Raw genomic sequence first — 20,587 nt, forward strand, 5'->3', positions numbered from 1 at the left:
GAATAATCCTTGTTCATTCCCATTGTCTTGAATTAATCCTGAATTACCTTGTGGCTTTGAGATTTCAATGATGAGATTGTCTATTTTTAGAATGATACTGCAGGGTAGGTGTAAGAGGCCAGGCATAAAACATGAAACATGAAGAATATTTTGGGCTGGATACAGATGGTTTAAATGCTGAAGGGTTAAAGATCATCATCATCATCATCATCATCATCATTGCCCCCCACCCTCCTCTTCATCATCATCAATGTTATCATCATTGCTATCATCATCATTACCATTGCCGTCATCATTGTCATCACCATCATCATCATCATCGTCATCATCATCACCACCACCATCATCATCATCGTTTAACATCCGTTTTCTATCCTGGCATGGTTTGGATGGCTTGACTGGAGTTTGCAAGCTAGAGAACTGCATCAGTCCCTAGTTGTCTGTTTTGGCAAGGTTTCCATGGCTGGATGCCCTTCCGAATACCCACCACTTTACAGAGTGGACTGGGTGCTTTTTATGTGGCACCATCACCAGTGCTTCATATGTGACACAGGTGTTTTAATGTGACTCCAGCATGGATGCTTTTCACGTGGCACCTGCCCTCTGAGTTAGCAAGACAGAGACCTCTCAACTGAGAGAGGGAATGAAACTAAAAGATGAGAGTCTGCTAGGGGAACAGAGGTAGCCCTCTTTCTGTTGAGGAGATACATGGTGACTCCTATAGGACAAACAAAGAGAGGAAGGTAGAAGAGAGTTAGAGAGAGAGATGGAGAGACTGAGAAAGAGAAGTCTTAATCTCAAAGAAGCATAAGTTTAATTCCTTCAGAATAAAGAACAGAATATGATCTTAACCCTTTCGTTACCAACCCGGCTGAAACCGACTCTGGCTCTGAGTACAAATGTCTTGTTTCCATAAGTTTTGAAATAAAATTTTCCACCAAATCTTAGTCACAATTTATGTTCCTGATACTAACTGAATGATAACTAAGTTATTTTACTAAATTCAGTAATGAAAGGGTTAAAGTAAGTTCACCTTTAATTTGTTGGAATCTGTGACAGCCAACTTTTCCAGGCCTTGCACAATCTCGTATGGTGTGAAACCTTTGTATCGTCTTTTATTGCAGTCGAGAGCTTTATCAAGCCATTGGAGCATACACAAAATGCTCCCTGAGGAAGAAATAAAAGTCGCGACAATCTTTATAAAACAAGCAAACATAAAAAAAAAGAAACAACAAAATCAAGTACAAAATTAACATGAAATGTTTAAATGTAGGGGCAGACGTGGCATTCATCATAGGCATAAGGTCAGGAATTTGTGTGGTAGGAGAAGGGTTGAGTAAATATACCTCAGCATATGACTGGTACTTACTTATGGACCCTCATACTCAGAAAAATGAAGGGGAACATGCTCTAGCTGGATTTGAACTCAGAATGTAAAGAAACATTAATAAAATATTGCAAAGTATTTTGTCAGGTGCTCCACCAACTCTACTATTCATTATCTTAGTAGTAGTAGTGACAGTAGTAGTAGTAGTAATAGTAGTGGTGATGGTGGTGGTTGTAGTAGTAGTAGTAGTACTGGTGTTGGTGGTAGTAGTAGAAGTAGTATAGTAGTGGTGGTTGTGGTGGTAGAAGAAGTAGTAGTGGTGGTGATCGTTGTAGTAGAGTGGTGGTGGTGGTAGTATAGTAGTAGTAGTGTTGGTGGTAGTAGTAGTAGTGGTAGTAGTAGTAGAAGTAGTAGTGGTAGTAGTAGTGGTTGTTGTAGTAGTAGTGGTGGTGGTGGTAGTAGCAGTGGTAGTAATAGTAGTAGTGGTGGTGGTGGTAGTAGTAGTAGAAGTAGTAGTGGTGGTGGTGGTAGTAGTTAAGCAAGTGTGATACAAAGTGAATCAATAAGCTTACAAGTGAAGGATGTTCAACAGATAAGAAGTTATATTTTGGTTATTTATGAGGAAGACAGGGGGGGAGGGAGAGAGAGAGAGAAGGAGGGTGAAAGCATAAGAAGGTGTGTGTGTGTGTGTATATATATATGTATGTACATATGGCCCAGTGGTTAGGCTGTTGCATTCATGATCGCTAGATCGTGGTTTGATTTTCTGACTGGGTGGTGCATTGTATTCTTGAGCAAAACACTTCATTTCATCTTGCTCCAGTGCCCCTTTCAATCAGGGGGGAATGTTAGCCTGCTTGCCTTGCCAGCAGCATGATGTCATTTAAGGCTAAAACAATGTACAATGTAACCAGTGATGTATCATGTGATCATGTGATATATATATATATATATATATATATATATATATATATATATATATATATATATAGGGAGAATTAAAAAAAAAAAAGACGAAGACAGGTGGTGTAGACATTATATATATATATATATTATATATATATATTATATATATAATGTTTACGGAAACATGAAACTCAGAGTAACAGGTTTTGTTGATTTTCTGCTGCTTTAAATAAAGCATATTACTCTACCACTGATATTTGAGTACTCTTTTTTCCACCTTGTTTCACATTTATGTGTTTACTCCGGTATATATAATATATATATATATTATATATATATATGCTAGATCATGGGAACATGCTCTAGCTGGATTTGAACTCAGAATGTAAAGAAACATTAATAAAATATTGCAAAGTATTTTGTCAGGTGCTCCACCAACTCTACTATTCATTATCTTAGTAGTAGTAGTGACAGTAGTAGTAGTAGTAATAGTAGTGGTGATGGTGGTGGTTGTAGTAGTAGTAGTAGTACTGGTGTTGGTGGTAGTAGTAGAAGTAGTATTAGTAGTGGTGGTTGTGGTGGTAGAAGAAGTAGTAGTGGTGGTGATCGTTGTAGTAGTAGTGGTGGTGGTGGTAGTAATAGTAGTAGTAGTGTTGGTGGTAGTAGTAGTAGTGGTAGTAGTAGTAGAAGTAGTAGTGGTAGTAGTAGTGGTTGTTGTAGTAGTAGTGGTGGTGGTAGTAGTAGAAGTAGTATAAGTTGTGGTGGTGGTGGTAGTAGCAGTGGTAGTAATAGTAGTAGTGGTGGTGGTGGTAGTAGTTAAGCAAGTGTGATACAAAGTGAATCAATAAGCTTACAAGTGAAGGATGTTCAACAGATAAGAAGTTATATTTTGGTTATTTATGAGGAAGACAGGGGGGGAGGGAGAGAGAGAGAAGGAGGGTGAAAGCATAAGGAAGGTGTGTGTGTGTGTGTATATATATATATGTATGTACATATGGCCCAGTGGTTAGGCTGTTGCATTCATGATCGCTAGATCGTGGTTTGATTTTCTGACTGGGTGGTGCATTGTATTCTTGAGCAAAACACTTCATTTCATCTTGCTCCAGTGCCCCTTTCAATCAGGGGGGAATGTTAGCCTGCTTGCCTTGCCAGCAGCATGATGTCATTTAAGGCTAAAACAATGTACAATGTAACCAGTGATGTATCATGTGATCATGTGATATATATATATATATATATATATATATATATATATAGGGAGAATTAAAAAAAAAAAAAAGACGAAGACAGGTGGTGTAGACATTATATATATATATATATATATATATATATATATATATAATGTTTACGGAAACATGAAACTCAGAGTAACAGGTTTTGTTGAATTTTCTGCTGCTTTAAATAAAGCATATTACTCTACCACTGATATTTGAGTACTCTTTTTTCCACCTTGTTTCACATTTATGTGTTTACTCCGGTATATATATATATATATTATATATATATATGCTAGATCATGGGAACATGCTCTAGCTGGATTTGAACTCAGAATGTAAAGAAACATTAATAAAATATTGCAAAGTATTTTGTCAGGTGCTCCACCAACTCTACTATTCATTATCTTAGTAGTAGTAGTGACAGTAGTAGTAGTAGTAATAGTAGTGGTGATGGTGGTGGTTGTAGTAGTAGTAGTAGTACTGGTGTTGGTGGTAGTAGTAGAAGTAGTATTAGTAGTGGTGGTTGTGGTGGTAGAAGAAGTAGTAGTGGTGGTGATCGTTGTAGTAGTAGTGGTGGTGGTGGTAGTAATAGTAGTAGTAGTGTTGGTGGTAGTAGTAGTAGTGGTGTTGGTGGTAGTAGTAGTGGTGGTAGTAGTAGTAGAAGTAGTAGTGGTAGTAGTAGTGGTTGTTGTAGTAGTAGTGGTGGTGGTAGTAGTAGAAGTAGTATAAGTTGTGGTGGTGGTGGTAGTAGCAGTGGTAGTAATAGTAGTAGTGGTGGTGGTGGTAGTAGTTAAGCAAGTGTGATACAAAGTGAATCAATAAGCTTACAAGTGAAGGATGTTCAACAGATAAGAAGTTATATTTTGGTTATTTATGAGGAAGACAGGGGGGGAGGGAGAGAGAGAGAGAAGGAGGGTGAAAGCATAAGGAAGGTGTGTGTGTGTGTGTATATATATATATGTATGTACATATGGCCCAGTGGTTAGGCTGTTGCATTCATGATCGCTAGATCGTGGGTTCGATTCTCTGACTGGGTGGTGCATTGTATTCTTGAGCAAAACACTTCATTTCATCTTGCTCCAGTGCCCCTTTCAATCAGGGGGGAATGTTAGCCTGCTTGCCTTGCCAGCAGCATGATGTCATTTAAAGGCTAAAACAATGTACAATGTAACCAGTGATGTATCATGTGATCATGTGATATATAATATATATATATATATATATATAGGGAGAATTAAAAAAAAAAAAAAGACGAAGACAGGTGGTGTAGACATTATATATATATATATATATATATATATATATATATATATATAATGTTTACGGAAACATGAAACTCAGAGTAACAGGTTTTGTTGAATTTTCTGCTGCTTTAAATAAAGCATATTACTCTACCACTGATATTTGAGTACTCTTTTTTCCACCTTGTTTCACATTTATGTGTTTACTCCGGTATATATATATATATATATATATATATATATATATGCTAGATCAGTAGCCACTACACACATTTTTTTCTCTCCTTGTTTTTTCTGTGTAGAAGAGCGTAGGCTTGAAACGTAAAAGACTTTTTCAATTCCTGAGCATTATACTAATACATCTGTTTATTTTGTACACACCCTGTCTTCGTCTTTTGCTTTTTTCGTGAATTTGCCCCCTATATATATATATATATATATATATATATATATAATTTCAATATGGAGCAAATAATTCATGAGAAAATAATTTGCAAAGATATCACTGACTCTATTATTATCTAGTGTAACAATTTTAAAATTATGATAACAGAATCAATAATATAGACGATTGCAGGCCCCCAAAATAAATATATATATAAGAAGTTGGACAAGGGAATAAGAAATTATATCATGAATTTCATAGCTTATAGCTGTTTCTGTTACAAGGTTCAATGCACTCATCTCCCTATAGCTTCATTAGAGCTTCAAATACAAAATGCTGAAACAGCTGTAAGCTAAATAAAGTCCATAAGTGTTTCTTCCTTTGTCATTCTAATTTCTTATTACTGCTCTGTCCGTGATTAACACTTCTTTCTGACACGTTTGTATACTGAGTTCTGGTACCAGGTGATTAGTATCACTATGTTTAAGTAATAATAATAATAATAATAATAATAATAATAATAATAATAATACTAATGATAATGATAATGATAATAGTAATAATGATAATAATAATGATAATAATAATGATAATAGTAATAATAACAATAATGATGATGATAATGATAATAATAATGATGATAATAATAATAATAATAATAATAATAATAATAATGATGATGATAATAATGATGATAATAATAATACTAATAATAATAATGATAATAATAATACTAATAATAATAATGATAATGAAAATAATGATAAAAATAACAACAACAACAACAACAACAATATATATATATATATTGTATTTCAGGATGGTCATTGTTCTTTTTTTTTTTTGCCAAATAAACACATGCACTGTGTATTTGTTCTTCACTCATTTATTATTGTTCTTATTCTAACTCTTGTCCATTGTCCGGAAATCTTTTGTCACACACCAGTGACCTCTCCAGCGACACTTTCCATCTTTGTGTGTGCTCTTGCTCCGCTTAGTCCATTCTCAGATAATGGAAGAGGTCACAGACATGTGATGAAAGACTTCTGGACAATGGACATGAGTTAGAATAAGAACAGTAATAAATGAGTGAAGAACGAATAAATCGTGCATGTGTTTATTTGGAAAAGAACAAAAAAAAAAAAAGAAGACTATCCCTAAGTACAAAATCTGTTTCAACACACAGTTTCACATTATGAATCTTACAACACTAATTCATAAATGGGTATATATATAATAAATGTGGCTAGATACAATATAACATCAAAAAGGAAGACTTCAGTTCTCACTAATAGTGACTGAGGGTCCATTGTAGCACCTACATTGCTAGAAATAAGTGTCAAGACCCTTGTAGCCACAAACATAGCACAGGTCTATGTACTGATAGGAGAGTTAACTGCCCCATAGTAAGCGAATGTGGTAAATTGGCATGTCAGTTTCGCTTGAAATCAAAGCTCATCAGTATTACTACTACATTGCTTGTAGTTAAGTCAAATCCTCTTGTCAGTAGATAGATTATTACCATAAGAATCATATATATATATATATATATATATATATATATATATATATATATATGTATACACACACACACACACAAAGAGAGAGATAGAGAAGAAATAATGAAAATGCAGCCTCACCAGTTTCCTCAATTAATGTCTGGTTGTCTTCCTCTTCAACGATGTATGCCATAGTCATCATAGATAGGACCTTAAACATTTCATCTTTTGAAGAAATAAATGTCTGAATCACCTGAAAGTTGATAATGAGCAGCAAATGTTTATGGGGGACATAATGATAATGATGATCATGATGATGATAATGATGAAGATGATGATAACAATAGTAATAATTATTATAATAATACCCTCCAAACTGCTGACCAATTACATGTCTAACAGCTATATCTAAAATACTAACATCCATCATTACTGACAATATGTACCACTTTCCTGACGGATAACAAGATATTCCCCCGTGAACAAAAAGGTTGTTAACATGGCTCCTATGGTTGTGGAGACCAACTTTTAATCAATAAAATGGTTCTTGAGGACTGACATGAACAATGCTAGAATCTTTTTATTGCATGGATTGATTACAAAAAATATACAAAAAACTGTTCAACAACCATTCCCCCATAGCTGGATTGAGAAATTCTTGGATATGAATAAAATTTCTCCATTTACTGGTATTTTTATGTTGAATAGCATAAAGCAATGGGTAAGAACTCTTATCATCATCATTGTTCGACTGTGGTCGAGACAATGGAATTTACTATGTTATGCCAGACTTCATGGTCCATCATGGCATTATGGAGGTCCTGTTGCTGGATGCCTGTATCCCTGGAGATTACACCAGGGTAGGAGAGTGTGTGCCCTCTGGTATTGTGAGTAGATGGCTTCCAGAGGAGAAGAGTAGAAATTACCTCGTTTTCAGCTCTACAACAATGTCCAGCAAACTGGACTCTTCTCCCTTTCACAAGATGATACAGGTAGTAGTTTCCTATATATTTGTACTTTGGTTGGATGACGCTTCCACAAGAGATTTTGAGCTCTCATAAGGAGGCGAGTGTAAGTTCCATCCAACCGCCTCTCAAGCTTCTTTGATAACGTCCAGGTTTCTGAGCCATATAGTAGAATTGGTTTGACTGTGGCTTTGAAGATTTTAAGTTTGAAATCTCTACTTAGATTTGATGACCAGATCTTATGTATATCATTACAGGCTGACCAGGCCATACCCTTTCTAGTTAGAAAATATTTTTCAGATGATGATATGTATGACAAGTTCTATGAACACTGGTGATGCAGATGTAAACTGCAGCATCTCTCAAAGTGATTCTCTGTTACCATTACTCTTTTGAATGAGTTCTTTCTCTCCTAAGTAATCTGCTGATTAACCAATCATTGACAGGTCACATTTGTATCAAGAATCACTGGGGCCTTACTGATTTTAAATCCTTGATGTCGGTAGACTTGTCTATCTCTATATTGTTTGTTTTTAGGAGTTTTTCACTTGAAGAATGTGGCTTTAGCACATTTATCAAAGTTTAGGGGTATGTGAAAGGGATGGGCATCCAGCAAAAAAAAAAAAACCCAAAAAGACCGGAAAGAATATTATTGTAGGACTAGAGCTACCCAAAAGAATAAACAGGATTGATACAATCAATATCTTAGCTGTTGTGACCTTCAGCATAAAATGCAGCATAAAAGGGGCCATCTGTGGGATCAATAAAATTGATAATTACACATGGTCCTCACAGTGCATCACTTATATAACTGAAAAGCAAATGTAGAAAGACTATACATCCTAGAAAAGGGTGGAGGACATGGACTGATGCAGCTGCAACTGTCTCTAAAGCTAGCAACCAAAGAGGGAGAGACCTGTTTAAAGAACGCCAGTGGCTGGATACTTAAACTTGTCTGCAAATTATGAAAGTTCATAAAGAGAGTTCTCAGTATGAGAAGAAACAAAGAAGTATGCAAAGAAATTAAAAATGAACGAGACTGAGGAGAGACTTAATGAAAGAGATTAATGAAAGAGAAGAAGCAACTGTGATAAAGGAAACTGATAAAAACACAAACCAAACCAAATGGATTCTCAGAGCTGCAAAATAGATGAAGTAAGGCATTGCTTGACAAATATCCTACAAGGACCAGTGATCCTTGATACAAATATGACCCACTCAGGATCTGTGTCTGCCCACCACAAACTGCCAAGAAAGGATCATAAAAATGGTGCTGATCCTGCCTGCCAGACTATCATCCACCCCGAAAATTTCAGGCCTTGTGCCTATAGCAGAAAGGATTATCATTACTATTTTCATTATTATTATTATTATTATTATTATTATTATTTGTGTGTGTGTGTGTGTGTGTGTGTGTGTGTGTGTGAGAGAGAGAGAGAGAGAGAGAGAGCAGTACGTTATCAAAGTGATGCTGGGGTACAAATATATGAAGCCCAATATCTTGACTACCCATCTGATAAGGGTACACCAAGCACATGCATCACAACCATATGTACACGACATGGTGATCCAATATCATGATAAATAGTTTAAGTATCCAGCCACTGGCGTTCTTTAGACAGGTCTCTCCCTCTTTGGTTGCTAGCTTTAGAGACAGTTGCAGCTGCATCAGTCCATGTCCTCCACCCTTTTCTAGGATGTACACTCTATCTACATTTGCCTTTCAGTTATATAAGTGATGCACTGTGAGGACCTTGCAAGTAGGACCTAGTTAGAATTTTCTAACTCAAGCTGAACTCTGCTCCACAGCAGAAGTGTTAAGGCTGCTCTCCCCGATGAAGAGGGGTGGCCTGCAAGGGTCCTGTGCTGGTGTTATGTAAACAGCACTTATGCTGGTCCTGTGTAAAAGCAACTGTGCAGTGCCACATTACGAGAACCCAACACACACTGTAAAGTGGTTGGCATTAGGAAAGGCCCTTAGCTGTTGAAAAACCAAGCCAAATCAGACAAGAACCTGGTGTAGCCCCTCCAGCTTGCCAGCTCTGGTCAATCTGTCCAACCCATGCCAGCATGGAAAACAGATGTTAAATGATTATCATTATCATTATTATAATTATTCATTGTTTAACATCCGCTTTTCCTGCTGGCATGGGTTGGATGGTTTGACTGAGGGCTGGTGAGCCAGAGGCTGCACCAGGCTCAATCTCATCTGACAAAGTTTCTGCAGCTGGATGCCCTTCCTAATGCCAACCACTCCGAGAGTGTAATAATAAGGTGGTGAGCTGGCAGAATCATTAGCACGCTGATGACATTTTGTCCATTTTTATGTTCTGAGTTCAAATTGTGCTGAGGTCAACGTTGCTTTTTATCTTTTCAGGGTCGATAAAATAAGTACCAGCCGAGCATCAGGGTTGATGTAATCAACTTATCCTGCCCGCCTGAAATTGCTGGCCTTGTGCCAAACTTTGCAATCATCATCATCATCATCATCATCATCATTATTATTATTATTATTTTTGGTATCGATATTATTTGTATTTTCAGTCTTTATCTAATTTGTCTGAGTGGTGTCCCTCTTACCCATCACCCTTGAGGCAAATAAATGAATTCTTATCCTCCTCCTCCTACGACTAAATATTAATATTTTTGTTTTTTATTTGCCCAGAAGGCAATGGATGGATTCCGAATGCAATTTACATTATCATAAAGTAAAAATAAACAAACCAAAAAAAGAAAAAAAACAATAGCAAAACCAACAACAAAAAAAAACCCTGCATCAGTCTTTAATAGAAGCAGTTTTATTTATATTTTTTTTATTTTTATAGAATTATTTTTTTTGTTATTTCATTATTTTATTTTTATTCTTATTTCTTTATTCGTGCCAAGTTAATAGAATAATGTGAGATTAAAGCACATTAAGGCAGACAATAGAAAATATGGTCATGTAGAAAAACAGGAATTGTAATATAGGTTTGTTGCATGTTTTAACAGAGTTTCCAGCTTCACTTCCACAGTTTAACAGTAGCAGCAGCAGCAGTAGTAGTACTAGTAGTAGTAGTAATACTAGCAGTAGTATTTGTATTAAATAGTTGTAGCAGCAATTCTAATAACAGTAGTAGTGGTAATTGTTGCAGTTATGATATTATTATTATTATTATTACTATTATTATTATCATCATCATCATTATTATCATTATTAGCATTATTATTATTATTATTGAGTGAGAGAGCAGTGCATGCCATTTTATTATTATTATTATTATTATTCAGTAGTTTTATTTTTATAGCGTGCTTTCACTTCACTACCGAGCGCAGCTCTGTGTGCCTTGGGTATGTGCTGTGATTTGTTGTGATGCTCTGATGGTTATTGTATGGAAAGCGTTCTGCGTAGGATGTGTGCAGTGCCTAGTAGTGCAATTTTCTGTATGTTTTTGTTATGTATTTGTCTGAATATTTTTTATCATGCCTAATGCACCTACTATGATAGGAATTGTTTCTGTTTTTAGATTCCACATTCTGGTTACCTCTATTTCCAGGTCTTTGTATTTTGAGAGTTTCTCCATTTCTTTTAGAGACACGTTGTCATCAGCCGGTATTGATACATCAATTAGAAAGCATTTTTTTTCTTCATGATCTTTGACAACTATATCTGGTCTGTTGGCCTTAATTTCTCTATCTGTGTGTATCGGCATATCCCAGAGTATGGTTGCTTTCTCGTTTTCTGTGACCTTTTCTGGTGTGTGCCTATACCATCTTTTTTCTGTTGTTATTCCATAATGTTGGCATAGCTTCCAATGTATGTAGATTCCAACTCTGTCATGTCTGTGAATATATTCCTTCTTAGCCAGGACTGGGCAGCTAGAGATAATATGATTTATTGTTTCTTGTCCATCTCCACATATTCTGCAGTTACTTGTTATATTTCTTTTCATTACATGTTTTTGGTAATTTCTGGTGGGGAGGCTTTGGTCTTGTGCTGCAATTAAAAATCCCTCTGTTTCTGCTTTGAGTCCTGAGCTTCTCAACCATTGCTGCGATTTTTCTTTGTCTATTTCTTTTGCGTTTAGTTTAGTGCAGTATTTACCATGAAGGGGCTTTTCTTGCCATCGTTTTATCATGGTTCGTTGCTGTTCGATTTTTAGTTTGGATTTCATTTGTTTTATAGATTTTCTTCTTCTTCTTCTTCTTCTTCTTCTTCTTCTTCTTCATATTTATTAGGTGGTATGATTTCTTGTTTGTATTTGTCAGCTTCCTTAAATACTGAGAACAGTTTTTTGTTTTGCTCGTGTTTTGCCGCTATTTGTATCAGTTTTCCTTCCTTCTGAAGTAGATATTTTTGCAGTCCTATGGTGGTCATTTTATAGTAGTTTTCCAGTTGTATAAGGCCTCTACCACCTTCTATAGGTTGTATATATAGTCTTTCTATGTCAGATTTTGGGTGATGCATCCTAGATCCTGTCATTATTTTTCTTGTTTTCCTATCTATTTTGGTCAGTTCATTTAGTGTCCAGTTAAGGATATTGTAGCTGTAACTTATAACTGGGACAGCTAAAGTGTTAATACCTATTATCTTGTTTTTAGCATTGAGCTCTGTTTTTAGTATTGATCTAACTCGTCTATAATATTCTTTTTTTATTTTCTCTTTCATTTGTGTGTGTTGTGTCTTATCTAGTTCATGGATTCCTAAGTATTTGTAAGTTTGGCTTTGGTCTAATTCTTTTATTTCATTGGTTTTATCTAGTGTGATGTTGCTACTCTTAACTAGTTTTCCTCTTTTCAGGGTTACTTTGGCGCATTTTTCTAATCCAAATTTCATATCTATTTTTTTGGTAAATCCATGAACTGTCTTTAATAGTGTTTCCAGCTGTTTGTCATTTGCAGCGTATGGTTTTAGGTCATCTATATATAAAAGGTGGCTGATTGTTTTGCCGTAACATTTATATCTGCATCCAGTTCTATTTAGCATATCAGATAGGGGTGACAGTGCCAAGCAGAAATGGAGTGGAGAGAGCGTGTCTCCCTGGAATATTCCTCTTCTAATGGGGATGTCTTTGGTTTTCATGAGTCCCTCTTTTGTTTGGAGCTGTAGCACTGTTTGCCATTTATTCATAGAGTGCCCTATGAATTTTATGATTGTTGGTGCTACTTTGTTAATGGCTAGTGTTTCGAGGATCCATGTGTGGGGGATGCTATCAAACGCCTTTTTGTAGTCGATCCAGGCCATACTGAGGCCTTTCTTCTTTCTGTGGCTATCTTCAGTTATAGCTTTATTAATCATTAGTTGATCTTTACAGCCATATGAGCCTTTGCGGCATCCTTTCTGCTCTTCTGGGAACAGTTTGTTTTCGTCCAGGTGCTTGTTCAACCTTTGCGATATTACTGCAGTAAATGCCTTGAACATTGTAGGGAGACAGGTTATTGGTCTGTAGTTTTCTGGTTTTGCTGTCTCATTTGATTTGGGAATTAAGATGGTTTTCCCCTTTGTGAGCCATTCAGGCATTGTCTCTGGCTCTGCTAGTATGTTGTTAAAGTTTTCAGCCAGCTTTTTGTGCATTCCTGTTAGATATTTCAACCAGAAGTTGGGGATCTTGTCATGCCCAGGTGCCTTCCAGTTGCTTAGTCTTTGCAGTGCCTGGGTGACCTCTTCAGTTGTTATGGGGGTCCAAAGTTGCTCAGATGCTGAGTTTGTTGTTTTAATACTCCTTTTTTTTGGTTGTTCGTTCGCCGACCATATTTTTCTCCAGAATTCTTCCACTTCTTCTGCCGTTGGTGCTGCAGTGATTTCTATTTTATTTTTGCCAAGTTCTTGGTAGAACTTTTTGGGGTTGGAGTTGAACTTTTTGTTCTGTTCGAAGAAGCGATGGCGTTTCTCGTACCGGCGGATCCTTTGTGCTTTGGCAAGGTTATCTTGCTTTAGCTTTTCTTTTATCTCAGGTAAATCTTTTTCTGTGGTATTATATTTACGGAGTATTTTTGTTTTCTTTTTGTTGCTCAGTAGCGTTGATTGTCTACTGATTTCATTAAGAATCGACAAATCTTTTCTCATTTTTTGTATTTTGTTTCGGATGTTATTTATCCACAGGGTTTGTTTGGGTGGTGGTACTCCTGTTTGAATGAGTTTGAGTGATTATCCAGCTTCTTTTGTGGCTGCAGCGTATACTAAGTTATTTAGCTCAGTGATATTGCTTTTTGTTTCAGTGGCTATTAGTTCCATGACGGCTAGGTTTATGCTGTTTATAATTGGTGTTGTTGTTTCGTCTATTTTGATTTTTGGGAGATATGGTCGGTGGTCCATTTTGAGCTCTGTGGTTTTCAGTTCTTTGATTATTTTACTTTTTATATTATCATAATCATTAGGCTCCCCTTCGTTGTTTACATCGTGTTTGTTGGGAATGTTTCGTTTGTCTTCATGTTTTACTATTTCAGTGTTTATATTATTGGGCATTGTTGTGTGGCTTCTATCTACATTTTCCTGGTGTATTTTTTCTTTTAGATGTTCTATTTCTATTTCTGATATTTTTTTTGCGTTGAGAATGTATCTTCGTACGTTAGCTAATTTATTAGGGTTCATTGCTGTATCCAAGTCTATATTTATGTTGTTTTCCTTCCATATTTTATATGTATGTGTTGTTGTGTTTTCATTTTTTGGGTAGAGCACTGCTGTGAAGTAAGCGTGTAAGATAGAAATGTATTCCTCACGTGTCCATTTATGTCTTTTGGGTTTTATTTGCGGGACATGAGGAACAACGTCCGGCCCATTATTTTGATGGTCGTCATTTTCGTAGGGTACCGGTCCGTTTATTTCTGTTGTCACATTATTTCGCATGTGTAGTTTTTCGTACATTTTTCATTGTAAGTTTAAAGTACGTACCGCTCGATTGTTATTCTTGGGTTGAATAATATCGGTGGCATTTAATTTCTTCGTAGTTCCTTTGTACATGGTGTTTTGGGTCGGGGATGATCTGGTGTTGATGGATCATAATTTTTCCACGCATGTTTACATGTGTTGTGTTAGAGGTGGAGACGATATCGAGTCAAAATACATCATTTCGTTTCAAAAATAGTAATAAATTTCAGTTAGTATTACTTACTCGGATACAGTCCAATCCTTTGTTAGTAAATCTTTGGCTCCATACGATGTCCTTGTTTACGATGTGTGTGGATAGATTTCGGAGCTCTGTTTTTTCCTTCTTACATCTTAAACGTCCCCCGGTGTTCTCCTTATTATTATTATTATTATTATTATTATTATTATTATTATTATTATTATTATTATTATTATTTTTATTATTATCATTAGCAGTAGTTTAAGGTGGTGAGCTGGCTGAAACGTTAGCATGCCAGGTGAAATGCTTAGCGGTATTTCGTCTGCTGTTACGTTCTGAGTTCAAATTCCGCCAAGGTCGACTTTGTCTTTCATCCTTTCGGGGTCAATAAATTAAGTACCAGTTGTATACTGGGGTTGATCTAATCAACTGGCTCCTTCCCACAAAATTTCGGGCCTTGTTCCTAGAGTAGAAAAGAATCGTTTGCACACTGGGTGGAATGCTTAGCGGTATTTCGTCTGTCTTTACGTTCTGAGTTCAAATTCCATCGAGGTCAACTTTGCCTTTCATCCTTTCGGGGTCAATTAAATAAGTACCAGTTATGCACTAGGGTCAATCTAATCAACTTAATCCCTTTGTCTGTCCTTGTTTGTCTCCTCTATGTTTAGCTCCCTGGGGGCAATAAAGAAATAAATTATTATTATTAAGGCAGTGAGCTGGCAGAATTGTTAGCACGCTGGATGAAATGCTCAGCGGTATTTCACCTGCAGCTATGTTCTGAGTTCAAATTCCGCTGAGGTCGAATTTGTCTTTTATCCTTTTGGGTTTGATAAATTAAGTTCTAGTTGAACATTGGGGGTCGATGTAATCGACTCATCCCCTCCCCAAACCTGCTGCCCTTGTGGCAAAATTTGAAACCATTATTATTATTATTATTGTTATCATTATTATTATTATTAAGGTGGCGAGTTGGCAGAATCGTTAGCACGCTGGACGAAATGCTTAGCAGTATTTCGCCTAGCTCTACATTCTGAGTTCAAATTCCCCCGAGGTTGACTTTGCCTTTCATTCCTTTGGGGTCGATAAATTAAGTACCAGTTATGCACTGGGGTCGATATAATCAAGTTAACCCTTCTCCCAAAATTACTGCCCTTGTGGCAAAATTTGAAACCATTGTTATTATTATTGAGTGAGAGAGCAGTGCATGCCATCAAAGTGACACAGGGAAAGAATTATACAAAGCCCAGTATACCCATCATGACTACCTGTCTGATAAGCGTACACCAGGCACATGCATCACAACCATATGTGCATGACATAGTGATCTCATTTAAAGATAAACAGTGCATGACCTTACAGGTAGGGGCCCAGTTAGAATTTTCTTCAGGTTGTGTAGCCCATCCTGCTCAAAAGGTCCCTGAATAAGGTTTATTTAGGAATGATGAATGGTTGTTGTTGTTGTTGTTGTTCTGCTACTTCTTATTAGCAGCAGTAGTTGTAGCATTAGTAGTTGTATTAGTAATAGTAGTAGTAGTAGTAGAAGTAGTAGTAGTAGTAGTAGCAGTAGTAGTAGTAGTAATAGTAGCAGTAGTAGTAGAAGTAGTAGTAGCAGTAGTAGTAGAAGTAGTAGTAGTAGTAATAGTAGTAGAAGCAGCAGTTGTAGTAGAAGTAGTAGTAGTAATAGTAGTAGTAGTAGTAGAAGCAGCAGCAGCAGCAGCTGTAGCAGTAGTAGTAGTAATAGTAGTAGTAGCAGTAGTTGTAGAAGTAGTAGTAGTAATAGTAGTAGTAGTAGTAGTAATAGCAGTAGTAGTTATAGTTCTGACTGTTGTAGAAGGGTGGTGACAGTGGTAGTGTTAGTTGTGGTGGTGGTTGAGACGATGGTTTGGTGGTAGTGGTGGTGGTGTTGTCGCAGTAACAATACTTAAACAGTATGGTGGAAATGTTAGTCGTGATGGTGGTTGTGGTTGCTATAGTAATGGTATAAAGATTCTGGCTGTAGTTTGATGGAAATAGTTACAGTAGCCATAAAGTGGTAGTTTAGACTAAAGTAGAGTGGTGGTTATCGTTATTGTAGTATAGGTTCTAGTCTCATCTGTTGTACAGTAATGTCTTTACGAGGGGGTGGGGCTGGAAAGTTCCTGGCTTTGGGCAAAAGAAAATAGGGGAGGGTCAGTTATGATCTTGGAGTAAAGGTTGTTTACCAACATAACATGGCAGTCATGGTTTAGGACGAATGTTGCTGTAATTTAGCCCCAGGAGACATCGTCTCCAGCTGGCTATACGACACGATCTGTGTCCTTATATTTTTGAACAAGGGAATCTAGCACCCCCACTCAGCTATTGTTTTGAGCTGAGTTGGGGCTGGCAAACAATCTTTCCTCCAAAGTACTGTTGCTGAATGTCCCTCGTTGTGAGGTTTAAAAATAGTAATTTTCTAATTATGATTTATCAAACATTTCCCCTTCTCAGATTCACACAGTTATTGTTGTGGTCCTTTGGTTTTTCTAAGCCCTGTAAAAGAACTTGGAAGGTTGGGTCTCCAGCCAGGCCTTTCGGGATTCCCTTAAAGCCAGGAACTTTTCAACATCCTCATAGATTACACAAAACTGCAGTAGTGGTTGCTGTGGTGGAAGAGAAGCTGATCAAGCACAGGTATTGAACCTGGAACAGAGGATCTACAGCACATACTCCTGTGAAGGCTCGTGGTTTAGTGGTTAGGGTGTTGGACTCATGATTATAAGATTGTGGCTTCAATTCCTGATTGTAAGATTGTGGTTTCAATTTATGCATTGTGTTCTTGAGCAAGACACTTCATTTCACATTGCTCCAGTCCACTCAGCTGGTCAAAATGAGTGACCCTGCAAGGGACTGGTGTCCCATCCAGGTGGGGAAGATACATGCCATGAAATTGGCTCATATGACTCCGGTATAACTTGAGAAGGTAAGCTTTACAGTTAGGCACTTTTAAGATCCTCTCCCATCTGCACTGTCTTCATTTTGAAAAAAAGGAAATCTCACTTGGTTGACCCTCCTCCTGATGACGATGACGACGATGATGATGATTGTCATCGTCATCATCATCATCATCATCATCATTGTTGTCACCATCACCTAACATGTTTCCCATGCTGGTATGAGTTAGATCAGTGGTTCTCAACAAGGGTCCATAGCGACCCTTGGTGGGTGGGGTGGGGCAGCCCATGTCAAATTTTGTTGCTAAAATTTTGGAGCCGTAAAATTATTTTTACTTCTACAATACACAAAACATTTCAACAATTCTGTTTTTTATAAAATTCCTAAGAATATTTTTAATTATAAAAACATAACAAGAAGATTCCTTAAACATTGAATGGCTTTAGCGGTCTAGTTGAGCAAAACAGGAATCAAAGGGGTCCATAGACAAAAAGGAGTCAAGGACTACTGGGTTGGCAAGACCTGGAAACCCACAGGGTTGCCTTGAGTTCCACTGTCTGATTTGGGATGGTTTCTACAGCTGGGTGTGTCCTTCCTGATGCTAATCACTCTACAGACTGCACTTGGTGCTTTTATGTGGCACCTGCACTAGTGAGGTTGCCAAGTACATGGAAGAACTAGAAAAAGGTAAAAAAAAAGGGGGGGGGGCAAAGGAAAGTGGTGGGGAAAGGGAAAAGACCCTTGACTGAATGGGGTAGGTTTAGGGGCATTTGAGAAGGGGTGGGGAGGTTGCTATTGTTTAGATCACTTTAACTCTTTGTTAACATTTATATGGAGATATACTACGGTCGGTCGGTGGGTCTTTTTCCATTTATTTTAGAAGCAATAAAGAATATATCAAAATGTCTTTTGTCATTGTTTAATTTGGTGTTTGGAACATGAAATTTTGGAGGGAGGTTTTAATTTAGATAAACTTTAAAACAGGAAGCTCGTAACTTAGGAACAGAGGCAGTTACAATGGGTCCGTGTCAAAAAAAAAAAAGAAAAAAAGGGGGCCCATTTCCTCTTCAGGCAAATTTTATCTGCTAATTGCATGGGAAATATCAGTAAACCAAAGTTTTTCAACAATCCCTTTCTTCTAGAGCAAACTAATAAAAAAACAAACAAACAAAAATATCATGTTTCCTGTCAACATCTCTTGACATCTGTCAAGCCCCCCCCCCACACATACACACACACACATGCACACACACACACACACACACACACAACATGTTTTCTTTTGTGAGAAATATAAAGAAGCTTCTTAAAACCTTCCACTAAGTGTAATGCTATCATGAAATTTTATCCATAGCACTATGATGAGAGCTAATCCATAGAACTTCTATGAGAGTTAATCCACAGTACTATTATGCGAGCTAATCCATTGCACTATTATGAGAACTAACCCATAAAATTATTATGAGAGCTAATCCATAACCATACTATGAGGACTAATCCATAGCAGCACTACTATGAGAGATAAATCATAGCTGTACTATGAGAGCTAATTTGTAGTGTTGCTATGGGAAATAATCTGTAACACTACTATGGGAGATAATCCATAGCACTATTATAAGATATATATTTCTTTACTGCCCACAAGAGGCTAAACATAGAGGGGACAAACAAGGACAAAGGGATTAAGTCGATTACATCGACCCCAGTGTGAAACTGGTACTTTATTTATTGACCCCGAAAAGATGAAAGGCAAAGTTGACCTCGGCGGAATTTGAACTCAGAACGTAGCGGCAGACGAAATACCGTTAAGCATTTTGCCTGGCATGCTAACGTTTCTGCCAGCTCGCCTATTATAAGATATAGATGATAGAATTACTATGAAAGCTAATCTGATGTTAGACTGGTCCTTCCCAATCTTTTCACCACCAAGGTTTACTCAGCCATCACTCACAAGTCAGTGTGATAGATGTAGCATGCTTTTGGGAATTGTTTTGTGCTTCTGTTTTTGTTGTGATAAACAGACAGATATACTCTCTCAGTCCTTCCATCCTTGCCCCAGAGGAATATCAAGGACATGGCAGGCTGTCCCATCATGCGTCCAGTATTCCTTTCGGCTGAGTAGACTGCAGCTCAACGGGGAGTAAAAAAACCAAACCATTCTGTCTGATTCAGGAATTGAACCCAAGACACACAGTGTGTCTAGGGTTACATTATTCAATGAGTTTCTTTCTTTCTTGATGATGATGTGATGATGATGATGATGACAGATACAATCTCTAATGTCATGGATGGTGACAATGATGCTGCTGTCGCTGATGATAATGATGAGAATGAGGATGATGACAAAGATGATGATGATGATGATGATGACGACGATGACGATGATGATGATGACGACGATGACAATGATGATGATGATGACGATGATGATGATAATGATGTAAAATATGTTTACAGAATTAAAAAACAAGTAAAACCCAAACAGAAAATAAAAGACAAGAGAAAAGGCTGCCCCACCCTCCACATACGCACACACACACACACACACACACACACACACACACACACACACACCAAAGCCAAAGAAAAGTAATGGCACATACCTCTGAAGTCTTCTGTTCTTTGAAATAATGTTTAATGGATGGATTCCTGGCAATGTTATGAAGGATGCTGAGTGAAGCTTTGATGATGTAATGAACATTCTGGAAAAAGAAAGAAAAATGGAATCTTTGACTTGTTTTAAGAGGTTTGACATTTTCTAAGGAACCATTCTGTGTCTTTACATGTGTGCAAAAGACTCTCAAAGATTCGGCTCCAAACTTTGACATACAAGAAAGAATGAAGATAAAGAATTCCTCAAATCTTCAGGAGCCTTTCAGCTGTGCTTTTGACATTCAACCTTTTCATTACCCTATTTCTGTTGAGGAACTCTGCTTTTATTACAAGTAATTTTCGAAAATAATGAAGGATTTAACTTTGCCATAATTAACCCTTCTGTTATATTTCTATTGAAATTCCTCTGCTTTGGTTTCAAGTAATTCTGAAAATAATGAATTTTGAAAAAAAAGGAAAAAAACATTGCCATTGT

At 36.9% G+C, this 20,587-nt stretch overlaps 1 protein-coding gene across 4 annotated transcripts in view; it reads right to left on the reverse strand.

The window, feature by feature from the left end:
* The window catches only part of LOC115218870, a 410,980-nt gene that overhangs the window by 68,007 nt on the left and 322,386 nt on the right, over window positions 1–20,587 (reverse strand). For all 4 annotated transcript variants that reach the window (XM_029788839.2, XM_036508718.1, XM_029788838.2 and 1 more), the window contains 3 exons: window positions 20,103–20,201; window positions 6,717–6,828; window positions 1,034–1,167 (listed from right to left, as the gene is read on the reverse strand). In XM_029788839.2, the coding sequence (XP_029644699.1) occupies window positions 1,034–1,167; window positions 6,717–6,828; window positions 20,103–20,201 (345 nt within the window). The remainder of the gene's footprint in view (window positions 1–1,033; window positions 1,168–6,716; window positions 6,829–20,102; window positions 20,202–20,587) is intronic.

The sequence above is a fragment of the Octopus sinensis genome, linkage group LG14, assembly GCF_006345805.1.
Source record: "Octopus sinensis linkage group LG14, ASM634580v1, whole genome shotgun sequence".
NCBI classification, from domain to species: Eukaryota; Metazoa; Mollusca; class Cephalopoda; order Octopoda; family Octopodidae; genus Octopus; species Octopus sinensis.